Raw genomic sequence first — 22,738 nt, 5'->3', positions numbered from 1 at the left:
TGGTTGGAGGCAGATCTCCTGCTGATGGCTTTCACTGAGGTGGGATACGATGTGCTGAGCCAACCTCCCTCTGAGGGTGTTAGGAAATAAATTGTGTCTGTCACATCAACAGAGATGATATTAGTTGTGACATTACATTAGCCTGTGGAGGGAAAGCAATGCAAGATATTGAGCTGAGGAAAATAAGTTTAGTGCTAAAGAGCTCCAGCCCTCTTTCAGTTTCATCAACTTTTTTGGCACACTGCATTGTTGTGCTTGAGCTATTCCAGCTGAATTAATGATCATTTACTCTCAATCACCAAATCTTGGATAAAGAGCACAATATGGTAATGCAGGAAAATGCAGTGTGATTTGTGTTGGAACGTTTCCCAAGAAGATAGAGGAATACTCAGACTAAGGATTTACGTCTCCCTCGAAAGTTGTGAAAATGCATTTTGAGATTATACTTTCTGTTCTCTTTATTTCATAACTGATGTGTTTACCAAATTCCCTTGGTGATTCTTCAATCCATTACCCTATATGCAATGTCTTTGTAACCATCTCACAGCAGCTGTTACAAAACACACAATCACCTAGTGTGGAAAAGGGCTACAGACTTCCTCATTGTTGTAAACAGAGTTTATTTGATTTCCTGTTGTGCAGAGATTTGCAGGGAATGCTATTCTGCTCATTAGTTTATGTACATTAGAGCTGTCTCATGGTTTATGCATAGGAAGACAGCAGCAAGAGCTCTTATGATTTAGTATAATGCTTATTTTATGGAAATCAAACAAAGAAATAACCATAGTGTGCATATAACTCATAGTTGCTCTTCTGCTCTCTCTCCCCCCAACTCTCTCTCTCTCTCTCTCTCTCTCTCTCTCTCTCTCTCTCTCTCTCTCTCTCTCTCTCTCTCTCTCTCTCTCTCTCTCTCTCTCTCTCTCTCTCTCTCTCTCTCTCTCTCTCTCTCTCTCTCTCTCTCTCTCTCTCTCTCTCTGAGTGTTGTCAAGCTGCATTTGGATTTGTCTAATGAGTGGCTTAAATGAGGATCACACACTGCTCCATCCTGAGGTGGTTGAGCTGGGGGAAAGAGGATACGTTTGAACCCAGCTTTTTGTCTCACGAAAGTGGAAACTGGAGCGAGTAACTATTACTTTTGAATGGGACAGATTGAAATGAGAATTTGCTGTGATGTGATACTAAAATAATGTAAACCATGAGGCTCCAAAATTGTTCGGTGCTTGATGAGTGAAGAATCATCAGAATCAGAGTCAGACTCAGAATCAGATTAATTGCCACGTAAGTTTTTTTCACATACAAGGAATTTGCTTTCGTCTGGTGGTGCATAACAATAAACAATGTGCGAGGACAAAAACAGATTTAAAAAAAAACAGATAAAAAAAGTATTTACAAAGGGCGCTTAGGTGGCGTAGCGGGTTAAGCGCTGACCATGTAACCGCAGGGTCTCCGGCCGGGGACATATCCTGCATGTCATCCCTCCTCTCTCTCACCCATCCTTCCTGTCTAAACTTCACTGTATCTGTCAATAAAAATGAAAAATATGAGTGGGACTGCCCCACTCAGAAAAAATAAATAAATAAAAAGTATTTACAAGAATAGTACAATGTGACAAGATAAGTGCAGTATGACTGTTTGGTGTCAATGTGGATCAAGATAACAGTCAGTGTCCTTGATTACATCACATTACAGCAGTCCATTTCATAACAGAACTGTACTGGGACAGCAGAGAGAAAACACATAGCAATGCTTTCAACACCAATATATCTTAACGATACTTGTTGTATTACTTGTGTGCTACAGAGGATAGTGCCACCATGTTTCATCACAGGTCAGAAAGAGAGATGTTGCACGCCATTGATACAAAGAACTGTTTCCTTTTGGAAAGGTACAGTATATTTACATACACATTCAAAAGTGTTCCAAAGACACAAATGTGATTGCAACGTATAGAACATCATGGAAATTAATACTCCAGGATGGGTATTTTGAAAGGGATTCATAGTAATTAAGAAAAGTAGTGGAGAAATATATAGGTGCAGACTTTGCTAATTATATGGAAATGGGGGCAGCGCGATCATGAAATGCCAATTATGTATTAAACCTCTTTCCTCCCTCCTTGGTGATCAGTTTGATCTGAGCTCCTTCACCTGATGGGCTGTGATCTGTTATCGTCCCTGAGGTCTGGCCTCTCGCACAGGCTAAATAGGCGGTCTCCCTCCAACGGAGGCGGAAATGAGTCTGGCCTGAGATCCTCTCTCTTTTCTCCCTCCTGTCTGCCTCTCTCCTAGCCTCCCTGTTTTTCTGTCTGCATGTCTTTCTTTCTTTCTGTCTGTCTGTCTGTCTGTCTGTCTGTCTGTCTGTCTGTCTGTCTGTGTGTGTGTGTGTGTGTGTGTGTGTGTGTGTGTGTATGTCAGTGTGAAGAGGAGTAGGGGAATGTTTGGGTGTGTGTGTGTGTGTGTGTGTGTGTGTGTGTGTGTGTGTGTGTGTATGATGCGTTGTGTTATGTGTTTGTTTTCATTTGTTATAAGATCATTTAATTTTCACCAAACCCTATTGTGTGTTGACCAATTGTTTACCTTTAAAGTTGATCAGAAATCCAACGGCGGAATGCTTGTCACTATAAAATGATATTTGAGTAGAAATATTGTAATGTCTTATCTTTTACATATGTAACTGTATAAGACATTGACGAATTTTACATCCCATTGCTTGATTTCATTAACTGTAATTCTTCATTCCTGAACCGACCGATGTATTGAATGGGAAGCTCTCGCTGTCAGAATGCGTCACTGTCAGTCGATCAAGCCCAGCGTGACTTATGAGGACAGACAGAGGCCTTGACAGAATGACATCAAGACAATTGATGTCCACTTGTCTGGGAAAGTTCAGGGCAAACTAAGTTGATTATCGTCTCTCCAATGCTGTCTCAGCATTTCCAAGTCTAAGAGCTTCTCAACTTTTGGAAAAGAGGAAAAGATGTGATTGTTCAGATGTCTGGTCTGGATGTGGTTCACTGGTTGGCTTTCCCTCTCTTTGGCTATGGAACTGACACACACCTGGCATGTACATGCTCTGGTCTCTGTTCTTTGTTTCTATGTGTGGTGTTCAGCTGCTTTCGAACCACCTGCTGTCAGAAGACAGTCATCTGAGAACAAGTAGTGTCTCCATGGCAACGTTTCTATCCCATACGAAAAAGGTTGTAGTAAAAATAATGGAATATCACATAAGAACACAAATCCATTATTCACAACTACATTAGGTATGATGAAGAATTTGGAAATAGGGATTAATTAGCATAAATTACCAAAATAAGTGTGACAAGCCACAACAAGTCCTATGATATGAGATGATTGGACCCCGCAACGGGAACAGGTGTTGAAAGGACAGATTGGATTAGGTCCAAAGTTAGACAGAACGATACAGAACACCTGGAGCTCTGCCAACACTTTACCGTACCTCTGTCTTCGTACGACAAGTCCTGACAGAAAGCTCCCCTGTGTAAAGGCAGTGAATTGGTGTCTGACTTCCTTTCAGGTGCTCCACTCTCCTCTGCTCTCCTCTCCTCTCCACAGCAATCCGCTGCCCAGTCAAGCAGCTGTCAAGGTGAGACAGTTTTACATGGTGAGGCTCCAATGCCCTTGTCCAATTTCACTTTGGAGTGAAGCTGGGCTGAACATGCCAATCCTGATATTACCAAACAAATTAAATCACGCGGTCGGAGAGCGAGTGAGAGGAGAGTGGTGGATGGAGGGAGGGGTGGGTGGAGGGGGTAGAGCGAGGAGGAGGAGGAGGAGGAGGAGGGCTGTCAAACAGGCTGAGGAGCTCTCTGCCGTGCCTGCCAGAGAATCAGGACATCCTTGGAGGAGACTCATTAATTGGTTCAGGATGTGGGCTGTTCAGAGGCAGTGCTGAGGACAAAGCCATAATGGCTGCAAATGAACACTGGAGCTGATCAGTCCTGTAGAATACGCAGGTTTCCTTCTGTCTGTCTGGAAATGTTGTTAAGAAAGATTGTGTCCTTGATAGGAGAGCCTAATGGGGGACGATGTCCCTTGTTATAAAACGGTGGTCATGATCCAGGTGAGTGTGTAGCTCTGATGGTGTACAGTTCACAGCAAACACATTTCTGCCTCCAAATACAGTACCGGTTCTGTAGAAAATAAACAGAATGTTACCGACCATGATAATGTCTTTCACTAAGCCTAAACAATGGCATACAGACGTAGGTACATAAAGAAAGAATAGGAAACTGAAACCCTAACACACGCATACTGTAAGCTCCCCAACAAATGACTGAATGAAATAAGGAGAATTTGTATTTCAACACTCAGTTCATGTGATTGTTAGTCGGGCCCAACCAGGGAGTTGAGGAAATAGACATTTAGAGTTGTTACCACTGACCCAGTTCTGTAAAATAAATGTTTGATTTATCCACCTCGGTTACCATAACAATGTGTTGTTTTTTGCATGGTGGAATTCAAAACAGCCAAAGGAAAATGTAAATGAAATCCATTAGTTAGCTTAATGGCTCTCCTTCACTGAGTCGATACAAATATGTGAATGATGTAGACATTGAATGATATAGTTGATTGGATAATCTTTATATCAATTTGGATTAATGCTGAGTGTTTATATGAAAATAAGAGATCTGCCTGCACAAGCACGGATCTGATATACATCATAAGCTTCCTGTGTGAGAGAAGACACCGTGATCCAATACAAGTGATATATTGCTGTGGAGATCAAGCGGATTAGCATGATGTTATTGTCCTTCTCGACAGCCATATTGACAGTACAGGTACAGTAACCCTGCAGCATCTTTACACATCTGTGCCCAGGTATTATGTCTCCGGATCACCTGTCTGATCAACAATGCAGCCTATTAAGTAAAGGAATATATAGCCACAAAACCATTAATTCTCTTGATGCGAATCAACTATACATTATAATGTAACATGTCTACATGTATGAGTATAGCGCAGATATACAAATAGACCTATTGGTAATAAATAAATAGATAAATAATAATATAAATAAATAATAATAATAAATAAATAAAATAGGTATAAATAGGTCTAGCAAATTATATGCTCTATCAAGCAAGTTAACAAGACCATCACTTTTTCCCCCTTTCCTTCTCGAGTCCCTTCATTGCCAGACATATTCATATTATGAGATCATTGTAGGTGGGAATTTCATCATTTTCCCTGCCAGGATCCATTGAGTGAGGCTGAGTGTGTCCATAGAGTCCCTGCCAGAGCCGATCTGGCCTCGACACTTCAATCCCAACGGGCCGCATCAATCACCTGCTCTTCCCAGATATCAGTCTAGACATCAACAGACGCGGGGCGGGACTGACGCCAGGCCACAACAGGCAGGATACAACACATCTCTGGATTTCACATTTCAAGAAACTCAAATAAGGATAAGCGCCCGAGGTGTGAAACAGATGCCTGTAACTACAGAAAGGTACACTGGAGACTTTTTTTCAGATGCGTGAGAGAGAAAGAGAGACAATAGTGTGCATGAGAGCGAGAGAGAGAGAGAGAGAAAGAGAGATGGAGACAAGCCAACGGTGATGTAGCCGTGGTTTATGGGTGTGGAAGGCCAGCCGACAGTGTGTGTAACTCAATGGATGTTGGCCACACAGAGATGCTGACATGGATTAATCAGTCACCAGAGGAGGGGAGGCAGTCTGACCTGACCTGGCGGCTCTTCCCCTGGGCTTCCATGGCAGAGAGAGGGGGGTGGGCATGGAGGATACAGCCTCAAGGTTATTCTGTCTTCAAATATCCTTCAGCCAACACGCGCCACCTCAAAACTGCACTTACAGTAATAGGACCTTACTGGAAACAGCAGACTAAATCTAATATTTTCCATTTCTTTCTTATTTAGCAGTACAATGCAGTCGTATGTAGGCTGAGGATAATGTGTGGTGTGTGTGTGTTGTCACATTTCTTATATAGAAAAATGTATTCCATCAAGCTGGGTATTGTTATAAAGTTTTTTTTTTTTTACTAATGACTGGATCTATAATTCAGACCAACCGCATTCCGTTTCATCATGAAAATGAATTGTGAGACAAAAACAAGTCTAGACAATGCTAACAATTTTAAAAAAGAGCATTTTATTAAAACAAAATGCATATTTACAATGCAGAGGTAACAATCCTTCCTGTTGACAAAAAGCACTGTACCTTTACAAAACGGAGGGAGATGCATACAAAAACAGGCCAGGGAGCCGACTACATACTGTAGATAGTGTTTAAGAGATACAGTGTCAGTCACAACCATCAGGAACCTGAACGCCTGGGTGTCAGACAGTTGGGCTAACGGGAGAAGTCTAACAAAACTAACCTTATTTAAACCGTTGACATTTGCAATTGACAACCTTAAAGTAAAAATGGCTTTTGCTCAGACATCACAGGCAGTACACTACAGGCAGTGAAAAGGAATGATACAGCATAATCAACTATTCACAGGAGTATCATACTTCTACATTCTTTAGGAATATAAAAAGGGCCTACACATTGTTGTTTTTAAATAATTATAATAATACAAAACTCAGGAGGATGAACACTTATTTTTCACATTGTGTTATTGATTCATTGATTCAAATCAACCTCAACGTCCAGAAAACACTCTTACAGTAGGAACTCTGTAATCATCAACTTGAAGCAGGAGAAAATAGATAAGACCTCTGCACAAAATAAGCATTAAAAAAACAAAGTGGATTTTCTTCAATACCCTAAGGGAATAACTGTTCCCTTTTCACGGAGGGGCGAGATACTATATACAGCACAGAAAGAGGCAGAAGAGAATAGCCAAGTAAGCGTGTGAGTAACCAAGTTTGGTTTGAGTGCTTTTCTCCATTTCTAAGAGTTCCCTGATAGCCTGTGTACCAGACTGTTCAGTAACCAACACCACCATACCTCTACCGTGCCATGTTTGGCCAGACGGCAAGACAAGCTGGCTTGGGCAGAATCAGACTGGCAGCCAGGCTAATGTCCTGGCAACGCCTTCCAAGGAGCCTCTTCTGAGCACAAACAGTAGTTGGGTCGGGGGGGGGGGGGGGGGGGCAGAGATCACGTGAGACTAAGAGCTATATCAGGCTGTGGCTGAAATGGAGAAATGCCACATCATTAACATTGGTATTAAAGGGACAGCCATGTTTAACATCACATTAACTATTAGACAATGGTATGGTGCCATAGATAACAACTGTGATGTTAAACATGGGTGAAGTGTCCCTTTAAGGAAGGATGCCCTCTTCGAAAAAAATAAAAATAAATGGCTCCACCAGCGACAGAAGGGTAAAGTAAACAAAGCAGTCTTTTCTTCAGTTCCAGTTTATAATGACCTCCACCTCACCTCCGCTGTCAATGGCAACATAACTGTTAATACTCCATTGGGGGGTGTTATAGAACACAGCTTACATTTACAACCCCCCCGTCTGACGATACCTTGTAAAGTACAATCATAAAACCCATCCAACCCCTTCCTCTTTCCCTGTTTGTCTCTCATCCATCACCACTAACAACTCATCTCTCTCATCTTTCTTCCCTTCTTCAACTGACAACAAGTCCATCCCTCCATGCCCATCTCCTCTCCAGTTGTCCTCTAGTAGTTTCCTCCTCCTCCTCCCCCCCCCCCTCAGAGCCACGGGTGCCAGGCAGGGTCCATACGACAGAGGTTATCCAGGCTGTTGGCTGCAGCCACCAGGGTGTTGACCTTGCTCTCCCCTCCCTCGAACTGGGCCAGGCTGTGGAGGCGGGTCATGATGGCCGTGACAGCCTTCTGGACCAACGAGACCAGCTGCTGAGAGTCCATGTTCTCTGGTTGGCCCGCGGGAGACAGGGGCATGGAGGTGTCCTCCTGGGTCTTCTTGTGCCAGGCGATGATCTCGTCGCGAAGGACCGCTTTCAGGATGCCGTCAACCTATAGGGGGAGAGGAGGGAGGGTAGTCAGGAGAGGACGCAACGCAATTCAATTGTCCTTTGGGTTGGGAGGGATTGATCAGGTCTTAATCGAAGTGCATGTTTAAATGTTTACGAGAACATGGGGTAAGAAAGCAAACTAAGGGGAGGGTCCCTGAGAAAAGGAAATGAAGACATAACCAACCTACTCCATATTGTTACCTAATCATGGTGGTGGAAGACTGACAATCATCTTAACCATAGAGGAACCACACCACTAACCCTCACTACCCACCAGGGTACAGTCTGTCCTCTAGCCTTGCCCACAGTGTGTGTGTGTGTCTACTATGTGCGTACTATGTGTGTGTGTTGACAGAACACACTGTCCTTTTCCCCCAGTGTGTGTGTCAGCTCTATCCACCACCATAAGCCTCTAGGGCATGGGTTTGACCCGACTGCAGCGCCTGTTCTCTCCTTGTTTATCCAAGCTCTCAACACCCCAGCTTCTCCACCTCCTAAAGCCGCCTCTCCTCTCTGGCCCAAACTACAGGGGAGCGTTATAGATAGAAGGTGCAGGCCTATCATTATGGGACAGCTTTAGATATACAAGCCTCCCACAAGCTGTAAGGCTGATTGTGTTGTTTTTTGTTTTGCTACGCCTCAGCAAGCTTCCCACTGAGTTAACACTTGGAAATGTTTAACACCATCCCAGCCCAACACCCATCAGACACACACACACACACACACACACACACACACACACACACACACACACACAGTACGACCCTCTGGTTGGCCTACCTTGAAGTTGGGCTGAGCAAAGCAGCGGGCCACGGCAATCATGGAGGCGGTGAGAGGTCCTGAGACGCCGATGGTGGTCAGGAACTCAGAGATGTTGGGCGTCAGGCGGAAGGGAACGGGCCGGTTGGCGTCCAGGTCCCCCGTGGCGTCGTTGATGTCGAAGCGGAAGTATGACACATTGAGCTTGCCCGTGTCCTGAAGGAGGAGAGAATGTTAGGGTTGGGATCCAACCGTGTATAATCACTGCCAGTAACACAAAGTGTGTGTGTGTGTGTGTGTACAGTTGTGCGTGTGTTTTTCCTGTAGGAGTACATCACAGGATCCAACCGTGTCTGATCACTAACATGAGCGATCTATAAATATTCTAAATACTTATTCCCTACAGAATACCCTACAAGCAACGCCGGGGAAACCGCTATTTTCCAGACAGTCGAGGTTAAAAACAAAAAACATTAACCACCAAAATGTCTCTTTTTATTGATCCGTAGCAGAAGCACAGTAAAACGTCAAACTACCACCACAAACACATCTATAATCCTCCCCTCCCATCCCTCTGTCCCTGGTGAGTTAAGTATATACAGCTGAGCCTCGTTTTCTAAGCCTACATTTATGTGTAAGAGGGCCGAGCCTGAGAGGGGGCCATGGGCAGGAGATAAGCTGCCTGTATGAAAAGGTGAATAACTCTGACAGCTTTATAGCAATGCATTTCATATGAATTTCTTTTTCTTTTTTTCTTTCTCCGGTCTCACAATGACGGCCTTGAGCAGGCAGGGGTTAGAGGCTCCTACCCCGGGACGCTAAGATAAGCCCAGACACTCACGGTACTGAGGGAGTGCCCTGAATGCTAACACGGCCTCTCTGGGATAAGGCGGCCTCCATTTTGGAGAACAGTCGATACCCCCCCATCTTTGGGCCGTGTCAATTGATTGAGTATCTCCTCCAGTGTAGTCAGGTTGCAACTGGAGTCAAGTACTCTGGGCGAAAATAGGAACGTAGGTGAGAGAATGGGTGTTTGATGATCTGATAATGTGGACAGACGGATCGAATATCCAATGTAAAGTCCAAACTATCAATGAGTCAAAGGGGAAACACAGAAACGATTCTATCTGCATAAAAATAAAGACTTTCAGTCTATAAATAGACAAAAAGGCTAGGCTTTAAATGAGGATCTATTTGGGCATGTACTGGGGCAGGGTTGGACATTGCATTATGTTATGTTTGTGATGTCCTGGCCTTGCTCTCTCTCTGTGTGTGTGTGTGTGTGTGTGTGTGTGTGTGTGTGTGTTGTAATCCGCCTGTGTCTAATGGGATCCGCCGAGTGGAACAGGCAGAGAGGAGGCTTAATGCGTCTGCTTAGCTGCCCACTGGAACGCCTGTCAGCAAAGCCAGATTAGGATCAGAGAGGCGGGGCGGCGGTCTGACACAATCATCTTTAATAATTACTTTTGCAACACTGTCTCCGCCCTCCCGAAAAGCCCCCGCTACCAGCCCACTGTGAGACAGCCTGGCTCTTTAAATTGAATCGTCTTTGATAGCCGTCCTGCTCAGGCACTGAATATGACTGACTGTCAAAACAGTCCTCTCATTGACAGAAGGCTGGCTGGCTGACTGACAGTGATGTATCGATGTCACAGGGGAGTGAGGTAATGTATATGGCTCGGTTTGGAGGGAGGAGTGCGGATCTCTTAATGCATCTGGGACTATCTCAATATTGAATTCGGAGGGTGCTGATCTCTTAATGCATCTTGGACACTCTCAATATTGAGTTTGCCTCCTTGACACAGATCCCTCCAGTCTTTGACAGACCACTTCCTATGCCACAAGTGTCCTCAGCACAGGATCATTAGTCATGTAGGCGTAGAACGGTGCTCAATGCGGTCATACCCAAGGTCATCCACCCCCTTTATGTGTCTCTCTCGGGTTGAAGTTTGTGTGTGTGTGTGTGTGTGTGTGTGTGTCTCCCCTACCTGTGCGATCTGCAGCATCTCAGGGTTGAGGCGGTTGAGGTGCAGCATGAACTCGGCCAGGCCGATGAGGGCCAGCTGGATGGTGAACATCTTCCTGAAGGTCCAGTAGTCGGTGGCGTTGGGGAAGGTGTGTAAGGCCCACTCCTTCAGCATGCTGCGGGGAACCATGTTCCCCTGGACCTCCTTGAGAATGTCCCTCAGAACCTGGGAGAGACAGGGGAAGGGTTAAGAGGTGGGTTCGACTTTGTCGACCAAGTTTCCTGGACCTTGATTAAGCATAGACTAAAAAATAACTTTGAATGGAAAATCCATGTTGAAAGATTCAGAGATTCAATTTAATTGCCATTGACAGAGTACAAAGTACAAAGGGCAATAGTGCATACTGAAAAGGCCATAACAGTATGGACAGATATATGTAGAATGTGATATGTATGATGTGAAAGTGTGATGTAGTCTAAGACTAGGTTTAATCTGTGTCTGGAAAACCATCCCTGTATGTTCAGACCCAGTGATTAGGACCCCGTGTTTCCTCAGGTTCTCCTCTGTTTTGGAAACTAAGGCCAAAGACCTGACTTCAGACGAGGGCCTGGAAGGCCATAATAATGCAGCAGCAAGCTGCACTGATACAGTCTCCTCCACGACCTAATAAACTATAAAGCCTAAACCAGGATGGCCCATTGAAATTAATCACATCTTCCTGGGTCTCCCTTGGATAATAGATTTTGATCTGGCTAATGTGATATAGTGAAGCTGGCAGATGTGCGTGCGTGCGCGTGCGTGTGTGTGTGTGTGTGTGTGTGTGTGTGTGTGTCAGTACCTGGTGGCTGGCCTGGGTCCCGCGGGCCTGCACGGTGGCCAGGCGGTCGTAGAAACGAGAGATTGGGTTGTCGTGCTCGATGCCCTTCTTGGCGCAGCGCTGCTTGTAGATCTCCACCAGGGACAGAGACGACGGGTTGTCCTCCACCAGACGCATCTGAGGGGACACGGCCACCACCCGGGGCACTGGAGGGAGGGAGGGAGGGAGGGAAGGGAGAGAGAGAAACAGACTAAACCACCTCAATCTGACAACACGGTCATAAAGGTCTGTGTATAAACACTCCAGCACAAATAATCCGAGGCATCAACTCACTGTAAACAGTAACCTATAATTAACACTAAAAAGCTTGTGCAATATATGTCTGGAGCCATGTTACACCTAGCTGGTTCCAGGAGAACAAACCTGGCATATGGGACGGGACGGCCAATCTAAACATTTACTGTACACTGCCATAAACCACCAACTGAACACAGACATTTCATTTAGAGGAAATTAGTTATAAGGGAGCGGAGAATTCCCTGTCCATATTTACTCTTGAACAAACGAATCAAGCGATGAAAGTGAGAGTGGGCAAACATCTGTGTGGGGGAGGAAGACAACGGAGACTGTATATGAAAGTAGAGGGAGGGGAGGTGGGGAGGGAGGGGGGGTGGAGAGAGAGAGAGTGAGTCACTGGGGTGGGCGGCTGTGGCGCAGGAGGTAGAGCCAGCGTCTAATGATCGCAAGGTTGGCAGATTGGCGGTTCGAGCCCCGGCTGGCCACATATCGAAGTGTCTTTGGGCAAGACACTGAACCCCAAATTGCTCCCAATGAGCGGGCCGGCGCCTTGCATGGTAGCTTTTCGTCACTGGTGTGTGAATGTGTGTGTGAATGGGTGAATGAGAGGCCATTGTAAAGCGCTTTGGAATAAGGCGCTATATATATAAGTCAGTCCATTTACTAGGTCCAATCATTCTGAGTGCCTAGTGTCATTACGGCCAATTCTCCCTGCGCAACTCTATCTCCATGGATACCAGGCCACAATCAAGAGGATAGGTATTTGGGAGCAGAACAAAGAAGTTGCTCTTTGACACTGATCTACGGTCCATTTTCAATGTTCCCCCTAACAGAGACGGTTGGGGTTGAGGAAGGGTCCTGCAGATTGGTCCTGCAGATTGATCCCATCTTGGAAAGACAATTTAGCTTCCACCTCACTCCCAGCCTCCCCGGGGTATAAGCTTCCCCCTCACTCCCAGCCTCCCCTGGGTAGAAGCCTGCATCTTATTTCAGTCTCTGTTCTGAACAACTTGACACATTTCACCTCAATTTAATTTCTCTTCCCTTTGCCCCATTTTCTATGAAAACAGTACCGGTACATGGAGTAACATCAAAAAAGAAAAAGAAAAATCTGAATTCAAATATCAACTTTCCCATCAGACAGTTTTGACATGTCCTTGAGAAGGCTGTTTAGGCAGTGTGAGCTAGACGGAGAACCCTAGACCCTCCTGACAAAACATGGGCTGAGAGTATAAGCTGAGGATCTCTTAGATGACTGACAGGGGAATATGAGAATGAGAATGAGAGAGACAGAGACGGCGAGACAGACAGAGTGAGATTGAGTGAGCGAGAGTGAGCGAGAGAGTGAGAGAGACAGCCCAGTCTGCCCTTTAGTACCAGTGAAGAAGAGGTGTCTCTTGGTGGTCTCCTTCCTCTTCTCCAGACAGGGGTTAAGCAGGCGGAGCAGCTGCAGGACCCTCTCCTCCCGCCGGGACTCGGTCAGACACGCGTCGTTCATCACCAGGTAGGGGTAGATCTTCCCGTTGTGGCCGCGGATGTAGAGGCGCCGTGCCGCAGTGTTGTGCTTCTGAACGATCTCCACTCTGGGCATGAACCTGGAGAACAGACACACACAGATGTGAGGCTACGGGGTGTGTGCGTGTGCGTGTGTGTGTGTGTGTGTGTGCGCACATGCGCGCACTGGCATGTGTGTGCATGAGTGTGAGAGCCTTTTTGTTTGTGTGTGTGTGTGTGTGTGTGTGTGTGTGTGTGTGTGTGTGTGTGTGTGTGTGTGTGTGTGTGTGTGTGTGAATTCATGCACGCATGTGTGAGCTCCGTACCTGGCGATCTTGATGTAGTAGTGTGTGGGCTTGGGCATAAGGAACTCCCCAGGGATCTCCACCTCAGCGGTCTGGGCTGAGAAGTTGCTGAGGAAGCGACACTTCTCTTCGATCAGGAAGAACTTGGGCAGCTGTTTGGTCTTGGCCTCCAGGATCTTAATCCACTTCTTCAGTTTGGAGATGAGGTTATGCAGCTTCATGGAGCCAGGCACGCTGAAGTCAAAGTCTGGGGAACAGAGAGACAGGGAGAGTTAATAACCTGGGAGTCTGAAGTGGAAGTGCCGAATAGTAACCCGTTAAAATTAGGCCAACACAGAAAAGTTTTATTGTCTTTTAGGTGGAAATGGAAATGTGTCTTCTGCTTTCAAAGTATGCACTTTGCTAGCAGCAATAACCTACGTTAGTGAATCGCCCACAACCAATATAAAACGAAGCTTGGGTGGAAAATAACCAATTAGTGAGAAGCAGGAATAAACTGTTAGTCTCCACACCGTCTGAAGTGCCTCACTTTTCACCGAGCTTCCTGTGGAGTCAGACTTCTGATAAAATCAGAGCGCAAAGAGGGGGAGAACGGGGATTCAATTCAAAATTCAAGTCACGACTGACATTGTGCATATACTTGGAGGAGGTACAACAATGGCGTGAGGAGAAAGTGAGCCAGGTTCCCATTTGAGCAGGATGCCCCAGGACATCTCTATCACACAGGCAGCAACCGGCAGCAGCATTTCCATAAAGCTGTTGTGTTGCTGTAATGAAACCATGAAACAGTATCAGAGAAAGGCCTTGCCATTTCACCCCCTCCTTCCCCTCGTAAGTCCTAACACTTTAAATAAGCCTTTAAAAAAGCCAATGTTCTTTTGTGGGACACTTGCCAGGCTGCCTGCGTGCTATTTCCTTGCAGAGGGAGAGGAGGTAAAATTGAGAAAGTCTGGTGGAACAGCCAGGGTCTCAGTGACATAAAATAGGCTACAGTATATAACCTGCAAATAGAAAGAATAAATCTGGCCTGTGTCCTACAGATAATACCATACCCTCTCTCCTACCAGGAAAGCTCATTTGTTATTGATCAGAAACACTGACTGCGTACAGTAGTAATGACCAAAATGACACTATACAGCATTGGACACACCATCAATTACATTACACTAACTATGGCTCTACCTCCAGTACAGCACCGTACTACTGGCCTAGCCCTGTAGCCCCCTGGGCCCGGTTCCTCTCCTCCTGAGTGTGATGACAGCACCACAAAGACAACAGCGCTGTAATGGTGCTCCCGCGGGTGGACGATCTGCTTAACATTCCCATTATGGGCCATTAGATCATCAGCATCATGGCTGCTGGTGCCCCCTGGAGCTCGGTCCAGTCAAGAGGGATCAGACGACCCACAGGGAGGATGACAGAACCAGGCACGGCCGCTGCTCTCATTAACCATCAGATGCTCCTACTAGGGCTGCACTATATTGGAAAACACTGGCATTGTGGTATTTTCTTTTTCTGCGACATGAAAACAATTCTGGTATTTTCACCAGATGACTTGACTAGCTCTATTTGGAAAGAATTAGTTACGTGATCATTCTAGAAGGTGATTTTTTTAGGGGAGTGCATCTGCATAGAAAATACAAATAATAATAATTGAAAAAGCTGCTGTTTACTCTGAAGACTTTTTTTTCTGTTTCAACTTGTGCCTTGTATCTCGTACAGCCCTGGGATGGTAACGTGCGAAAAATAGGTGCATGGTGGGAGTACATTATCGCTTGTCAAGCAACTGGATCATGTTTTTAAAACAGTCTTTGGTAACTGTGTAAATTGGTACCATGTCTTTCACGAAGTGAAAAGTTCTCTCTGCCGTTTGGAACCTTTCTCGTATGGTATAACACTGCCAAAATAGTTTTTTGCTTTGGCTTTGGGCATTTTTGGGCATTCAGATCTGGCTTTGTACTCGAGCTTTGTGGTGCCAATTTAAATGGTCACATTTAAGCTCATGCTGTGGCAACAATTACAAGGCACTGTCGACAAAGTACCTGTTTTTGGTCAATATCACATTTTATGGAGCTGAAATAATTCCTTACAACTGACGTTACTTTTCTTTTTGGAATCAAAACATGGCAAGTGCTGTGATGTGACTATTGCACATCACAATGACGATGCTGACAATTTATATTGTGCAGCCCTAGTTGTGCAACATTGTGCAACGATATATTGTGCAGCCCTAGCTCCTTGGTTTATTAGAGAATCTACCGGCTTCGAAAGGGAGAAAGTTTAATGCACAGTACAGTCAATATTGAGCATAGTGATTTAATTCACTGACCGAGTTTAAAAATGTGTGTCGCATTTAAAATGAATAAAGTGTAAAAATGGCCAATATGTGTTGTTTTTTCCTTATTACTGTGGGAGAGTGCAATCATCCAATCCACCAAGCAACTCAAAACGTGAGTGAACACCCACAGAAGAATATTGCAGGGGATTTCGTGGTCGCTACCCACACGTTTAGCTGGGTTGCTCATTCCACGAATGCATGATCCTTACAAGTTGTACCTTGTTGTAAGGTTTCAGACTTTCCAACAATATAAAATACAATAACAACAATTGGTATTATTAAAGGGGAGGAATAATCGACAGAAAAAAGTAAATTTCCGAACTTTTTTTGAGGAGTTAAGATTGAGTTTAAATGGCCTTTTTACCAGCTGCTGGTTGACCGTTCTGCAGAGCACAGGAGGAGCAGAAGCGAGGAGAGATGGAGCGGAGGATAATACTGAAGGTAGTCAGAGAGAGCAAGGATCGAGGAGGCTATTTTGGGGCCTTTGGCTGACCTGGGATCTGTCAGCTCATGAGGGAGTTGAGTTCCTGAGCTGTTAAAAACAGCCTGGCTGCTCCCTGAGCTGTGAACAGGAACACTGGGAGACGTGCGGCTCTCTGAACCTAATCATGGCCAGGTAGTGGAGGTGGTGCGTCTCTATAAATACCCGCCTCCTCCGCTTCCTCTCCGCAGGGGAGTCTCCGGTGAGTTCACATCCAGCTCTGGAATGGCTGGATGGGTACTGGCAGGCTGGCTGGACCTCTGAGCCAATCACAAAGTCTCACATGACGAGAGGAGACAGTGTCGAATGCTGCTGACTGTGAGGTGATTATAGAAGTGTATCAACACCAGAGGTTCTGAGTTAACACAGTACTGTAGAGGTACAAGCCTATTCAGAGGAAGCATCAGGGGTGGCAACGCAGGCCAGATAAGCCACAAATGTTTTTTTTACAAAGTTTCTGCTTGTGATTTCATACACAACTTCTAACTTAATGTTCCATAATCTTGTGTTGATTTCAATATGAGCCAAGTCAATTAATGGACCCATTTAACCTCCATAAGACATCATTTTTGCCAGGTGAGCTCTTTCTGTGAAAAAAAACAAAAACAAAAACAAGGAAACGCTAGAAAAAGGTACGTCAAGTATGTTTCCTCGGTTTCTGACAAACAGCCCTGGAGCGGATCCATTCCTAAAACAATAAGTCATGCAAATAGCATTTGCAGTAATTGGATTTGAACGCCTCCCTCCTGCCAAATGTTATGTGTGCACACATAAACCCATATTTTCCGGCCCACAAACCCGGCGAAAGCGAGGGAGCTACTAACGTGGCGAGATCGGCTGCTCGGCAGCGCTGGAAACCCTGTTTGTTACGCTCGCATGGTTTTCTCTCCAGCTCCCCGTTGCCGTGGGCACAGCTGGGGAGCAACGGTCGCCAGGCACCCTGTGAGCTGGAGCTCCAGTGACGCCTGGATGAGCCAACACAGCTGGCACCCAAACATCTGGTCGGATTCATGAATGCCACTCTCTCTCTCATTCACACAAGGAGACGCAGGCACACACACACACACACGCACACACACGCACACGCACACACACACACACACACACACACACACACACACACACACACACACACACACACACACACACACACACACACACGCAGAGACACAAGCTTGCTCACTACCACCCTCTCTCATTCTCACACCGGTTCTTGTGCACTGTAAATACTTTTTTTTATCTTACTTAGTTTTTTCCTCGCTTTCTCCAGTTTCCCCTCACTGTTTCCCTATTCCTTCCACACTCCCCCTTTCTCCATCATTCTCTCGGGCCAAACACATTAGCTCAACTGGCCACTCTCAAGACCATTGGATGAGAACACGAGGAGGAATGAGAGGAGGAATGGACAGAGCAGAGAGAGGTGTGTATCTGTTAGCGTACGCCTGTGTGTGTGTGTGTGTGTGTGTGTGTGTGTGTGTGTACTCAGTCAAACAGGGTGAGAGGAGCCAAAGGAGGGAGTTTGTTTGGTTACTGGGAGCCGGAGCAGACATTCCTAGTTTAAACCAGAGGGCCAGTGAACTGTGGTTAAACTGGGTTATGTAACGTAGGAAAACATATGCTTCCAAAAAAGAAGAACGTTTTTTGTTTTGTTTTTTTTCTAAACGTCCTGCACCTTTCAGGTTCATATACAATATGATTACTCAGACCAGACTCATGGTCTACTGACTAACATGAACAATATCCACAAAAGAGATAAACAACACCATCTCTTAAATTGCAAGCATCCCTGATGTGATGTTTGGAGAGCAGTTTGTTGGGCTCCAACTCCCAACAGTACCGTTTCCAGACATCCCAGCCAACACAGTCAACAGTTGCTCAAACCGCTCCATCAAAGCGCATGATGTAGCTCAGGTCCAATCATCTAGGAGCTACTGTGCTCTGCTCCCAATGTCATATTCCTGAAATGACTGTCAAACAGGCCTGGAGGGAGAGTGGCTTGGATTAGCAGAGCTGTGTAATTCCTGTATAGTCAACACCACCCCAGCGAGCGAGCGTATTCGCACGTACACGCACACGCTGTGACGGCCCTCTATTATATATTGTTTATTTGGTGTGTGTCTCCATTTTTGTTATGGCCCAGAGCCAGGTCGTAAAAACGCACGCACACGCACGCACACGCACACATACCCCTCCCTTGTCCATTAAATGAAATCATCTGGTTCAGAACCCCAATTCCGTTCCGGTAAAGCACTGTTCTGCCTGCTGAAAAATAGCCCAGTGCATACATACACATTCTCTACAGAGGTGTGTGTGTGTATGTGTGCGTAAACTCCATGTCCGCTCCGATCTAAACCACTACACTCCCTATGCAGATTCCATACTGTACCTGAGTGTGATTTTACTGGTGGCCAGGGCTGGGAATTACATGAGATCTCACAATACTATGTTATTACGATACATAGGGTGCGGTTCAACACCGCAATACTCGATGTATTGCGATTCTCTAAGTATTGTGATATGATAGTACAATATTGGCAAAAATAGAGCAGTACCAACCTGTAGTGAACTGTCCTTTCATCTTCTGGAAGACAGGATCCTGGGCGGTGGCCTGGGCGCGCCTGGCGAGGGACTCGGACGCGGCGCTGGAGAACATGGTGGACACGTTGGAGACGTTCTCTAGGCCGACGCCGAACGTGCTCACCAGCTTCTTGACGAAGTTGAGCGTGTGCGGCGTGATCTTGGCGTCCGACACGGCGCCGCTCTTCTCGAACGCCACCGAGTAGCACTTGGCCAGACCTTGCTGGAGCTGCCTCAGGACCTGAGGAGAGGGGGTGGGAAGGAAGGAAGGAAGGAAGGAAGAAAGGAAGGAAGGAAGCACACTGTTAATTTGTGACACTCAACAAGCTAAAGTGACCATAATGGTGTACCTTAATAAATACAAGTTGTGGTTCTTCTATGATGGAGTTCTACGGTTCAATGTCTAAGTTCTACGGTGGTAAGGAGTCACTCGACATGAGCCTGTTTGATCCTCAAAGGGGTGCCTTTCCTGATGCAACCGTGGCTGACTGCTCTCCTCCAGTAGGGACTGTGGTCAGTGTGGACGCCAAGGCATAATAGCACAGTGTAGGGTCTCCTCAGGCCTCAAACAGTGTCTTTAAGCTGCTGAGACCAAGCTAAGAGGTATTCTGGAGGTCCTGGTGATGGGACCATGAGATACCCTACACCCCTAAATCCCCCACCCCACGCCCCCCTCCCCCAGACCCACTGACTTAGCCTAGCAGGTGCAGCCAGGTGAGCTTGTTCCCACAGGGGGTGGTGGGGGGAGAACCGGGGACTGTGTGCCTCTATCCCTGCCTGTTCAGTGGAACAGAGCACTAAGACTGCAGCTGCTTCTGCGAGCCCCCAAACCGACAAAAACACACACAGACACGCACACATACACACACACACATACACACCCTTCTCCCCTTCGCCTAGTCCTACACGCTCACCGCACCCATCCATCACCAGTCTCCCCCTCGCTTGCCCATGACTAGCCTCAGCGCACAGCCGCTCCAGAGCACAGCTAAAACACTTGCAGCACCGCCAGGTTCGATTTCGAAGCCTGCGTCATGTCAGCTCTCTCAGCTGACATCGAGACTTAAATGGCTATGGAGAGATTCCACTTGCTTAGTGAGTGGTTTTACAGGACTTGTGCGAGTGCGATACTGAGAGAGTGTTTGATCGAGTATTTAGTTATTTAAAAATAAAATTAAAACATTTAAAAATTAAAATCTTAACCTTATCTTTATTTAATTTCCATTTCCAAGTCTCAAACCCCCCACCCTATGGGTTGCATTGTAAAACAAAATCCCACCTCATATTTTTTTCATGTCAGGAACAGAAGAGAGCCTAGACAGAGCTTCACACACCCCTGGTAACCCATCAGACACACCAGCTGTGTTTTGCCACAGGGTGCCAGACTGTGCCTGGGTAAGGCTATGCCACCATATCCACACACGCCTCACCTCCTCATGCCAGTTCTCTCTGAACCAGACCATCTGGTCGACGATGCCCTCCAGTGAGGACAGCAGGGTGGGGTGCAGCTCTCTCTGCATGTGCATGATCCTGCTGCATCGCCACATAGGGGCCGTGGCTCTGATGGGACCAGGGTCAGAGGCTGAGTGGGTCTGGGCCCCCACGGAGCTGGGCTGCTGCTGGCCAGAGTCTGGAGGGAGAGGAGACGGGAGGTGATTAGAAAGAGGCGAGTGTGTGTGTGTGGGGGGGAATTAGATAGAAAAGAGTGTGTGGGGGGGGGGGGGGATTAGATAGAGGAGAGAAAGACAGAGGCAAGAGGGGATCCAAAGAGGAATCTAGACAGTGCTTTAGAGCTTCAAGAGACAAAGTCCCACAGCTACGCCTTTCTATAACGAGTAGGCCTGGGTTATGAAACGGACAGATAGACAGTTCTTGAGTACTTGAGTAGTACATGTATAACAGACCAACAACTGCAGTACAGCATTTAAACAGACCCGTCACTTTCAAAACAAAAAAGAAAAGGGAAGAAAAGAATATGCCCTTTAAAATGTAAATGTTCAAACCGTGGTTGAAAAAGCAGCGTATGGCTAGACTTACCACTCTTGTAGCGTTCTCTCTGCTCGATCTTGAGCGTCAGGTACAGAGTACGGATGGGGAAGTACACAGCCTGGGGGTACACTCGTCCCACCTAACAGATAAAAGAGGGTCACAGATTACATTTCAAAGGGTCCCCCCTCAGGAGCACACAGAGGAATGTGCAAGGAGAATACCAAAGACGCTGATGTGTCTGAGACCTGTCTCGTAATGAAAGAGGGCGTTTGAAGCTGAAACCCAGGAGGAGGGGTTTATAAACAGATCTGTGGTAGAATTACAGGATTCAGGAGACTGAGGAGGTTGCCCCTAGACACCTACCTGAGAGACAGGGATGCGTGTTTCATCATAATGGTTATGGTCAGGATTTGGAAAGGCTCGGATAAGGTATGATGGGCAGCTAGGGTAAGCTGATGCTAGAGAACAGTGCCTTAAGGGAAACTTCCATATGGGCCACTGAGAAGTCATGTTTATGAATGTTTCATTACAAAGGAAGAGGATGATGGCCAAACAAAGTTTTGCTGCGTCTTCGCTGATGCATGCTGAGAACTCATCTGGTAAATGGACTGCACTTATATAGCGCCTTATTCCAAAGCGCTTTACAATGGCCTCTCATTCACCCATTCACATACCAATCGTGGCAAGCTACCATGCAAGGCACCGGCCCGCTCACTGGGAAAAATGTGGGGTTCAGTGTCTTGCCCAAGGGCACCTCGACACGTGGACAGGATCCGGGGATCGAACCACCGACCTTGCGATCATTAGACGTCGGCTCTACCTCCTGAGCCACAGCCGCTCATCTGTCAATCTTCCCTAAGAGAGGAAGACGATGTTGATGGCCAAACAAAACAGTTTCACAGAGTGAGCCCTGTCACGCTGTCAGACAAAAGGATAGTGGAGGTATTCCTCAGCACGTCTCTCATCCCCGACGTGTCTCACAAGGTCAGCTAAACAAAGACACAATGTCAAGCATCACATTATACTGTAGTCCTACATGGTAACCAGAAGCTCTCCACAAATACCTCAACTTCTGAGGACGTCATCGCAATTCATCATAAAACATGACAACAGCTCCTGGGGGAACAGCATAGATAGGATGCACGCGAGAGCGAGAGAGAGACAGAGCGATCTATAGGAGCAAAACCACAGTGAGTGAGGGGAGATAAACTAACTTAGACACTGATACATGGGGTTGAGGTGTGCGCACAGCAGAGGCCTTAACGACCCAGGCGGTTGGTGGAGAGACCAAACCACAGCACCTCTCAGGTCTCGTACGGGAGACGCCCCGGCTGCCATTAGAGACACCAGATCCCCCTAGCCTGCTGATAGGGGTGTGAGGAGAAGCCTTTCGGTGTAAAGAGACACCTCAGACCCAGGCTGAGGCTAGCGTTAACAGTACGGAGGGGTGCGAGGCTGCGAGCTCTCCGCGCGGGAGAGGACGGGAGGATGCAGCACTAAGTGGCAGTTAAACACAGCATTGAAGATGAAAGAGGAGCAGGAGGAGATCAGTAGCTCTAATGGGAGATGAGGGATGTCATATGTTGGAGAGAGTGGAGGAGCAGGAGGAGTGCAAGGGGGTGTTAGATTATCTGTTACGTTCTGATTCATCTCTCCAGTGCCCCTAGGCGCTCACCTTCATCAATATTTTACCGTCCGTTTTTAAAACATCCCGCCGTGCGGAGAAGCACTAAATAATTCAGCAGCACCAGAGATAAAGGCTACCATCCATAAAAAGG

At 46.4% G+C, this 22,738-nt stretch overlaps 1 protein-coding gene across 4 annotated transcripts in view; it reads right to left on the bottom strand.

The window, feature by feature from the left end:
• Positions 1-7,652: 7,652 nt before the first annotated feature.
• The window catches only part of trrap (transformation/transcription domain-associated protein), a gene marked incomplete at both ends in the record, with an annotated part of 72,742 nt that continues 57,656 nt past the window's right edge, over positions 7,653-22,738 (bottom strand). For 3 of the 4 annotated variants that reach the window (XM_080542210.1, XM_080542212.1, XM_080542211.1), the window contains 9 exons: positions 7,653-7,937; positions 8,717-8,911; positions 10,684-10,887; positions 11,501-11,685; positions 13,154-13,371; positions 13,597-13,822; positions 18,951-19,212; positions 20,402-20,601; positions 21,009-21,099. In XM_080542210.1, coding sequence (XP_080398336.1) covers positions 7,653-7,937; positions 8,717-8,911; positions 10,684-10,887; positions 11,501-11,685; positions 13,154-13,371; positions 13,597-13,822; positions 18,951-19,212; positions 20,402-20,601; positions 21,009-21,099 — 1,866 coding nt within the window. The remainder of the gene's footprint in view (positions 7,938-8,716; positions 8,912-10,683; positions 10,888-11,500; positions 11,686-13,153; positions 13,372-13,596; positions 13,823-18,950; positions 19,213-20,401; positions 20,602-21,008; positions 21,100-22,738) is intronic. The other variant, XM_080542213.1, reaches the window with a different exon arrangement.

Source organism: Nansenia antarctica (assembly GCF_963989245.1).
Source record: "Nansenia antarctica genome assembly, chromosome: 11".
NCBI classification, from domain to species: Eukaryota; Metazoa; Chordata; class Actinopteri; order Argentiniformes; family Microstomatidae; genus Nansenia; species Nansenia antarctica.
The sequence above is the reverse complement of the archived record's forward strand: the minus strand, read 5'-3'. Positions and strand labels throughout refer to the sequence as shown.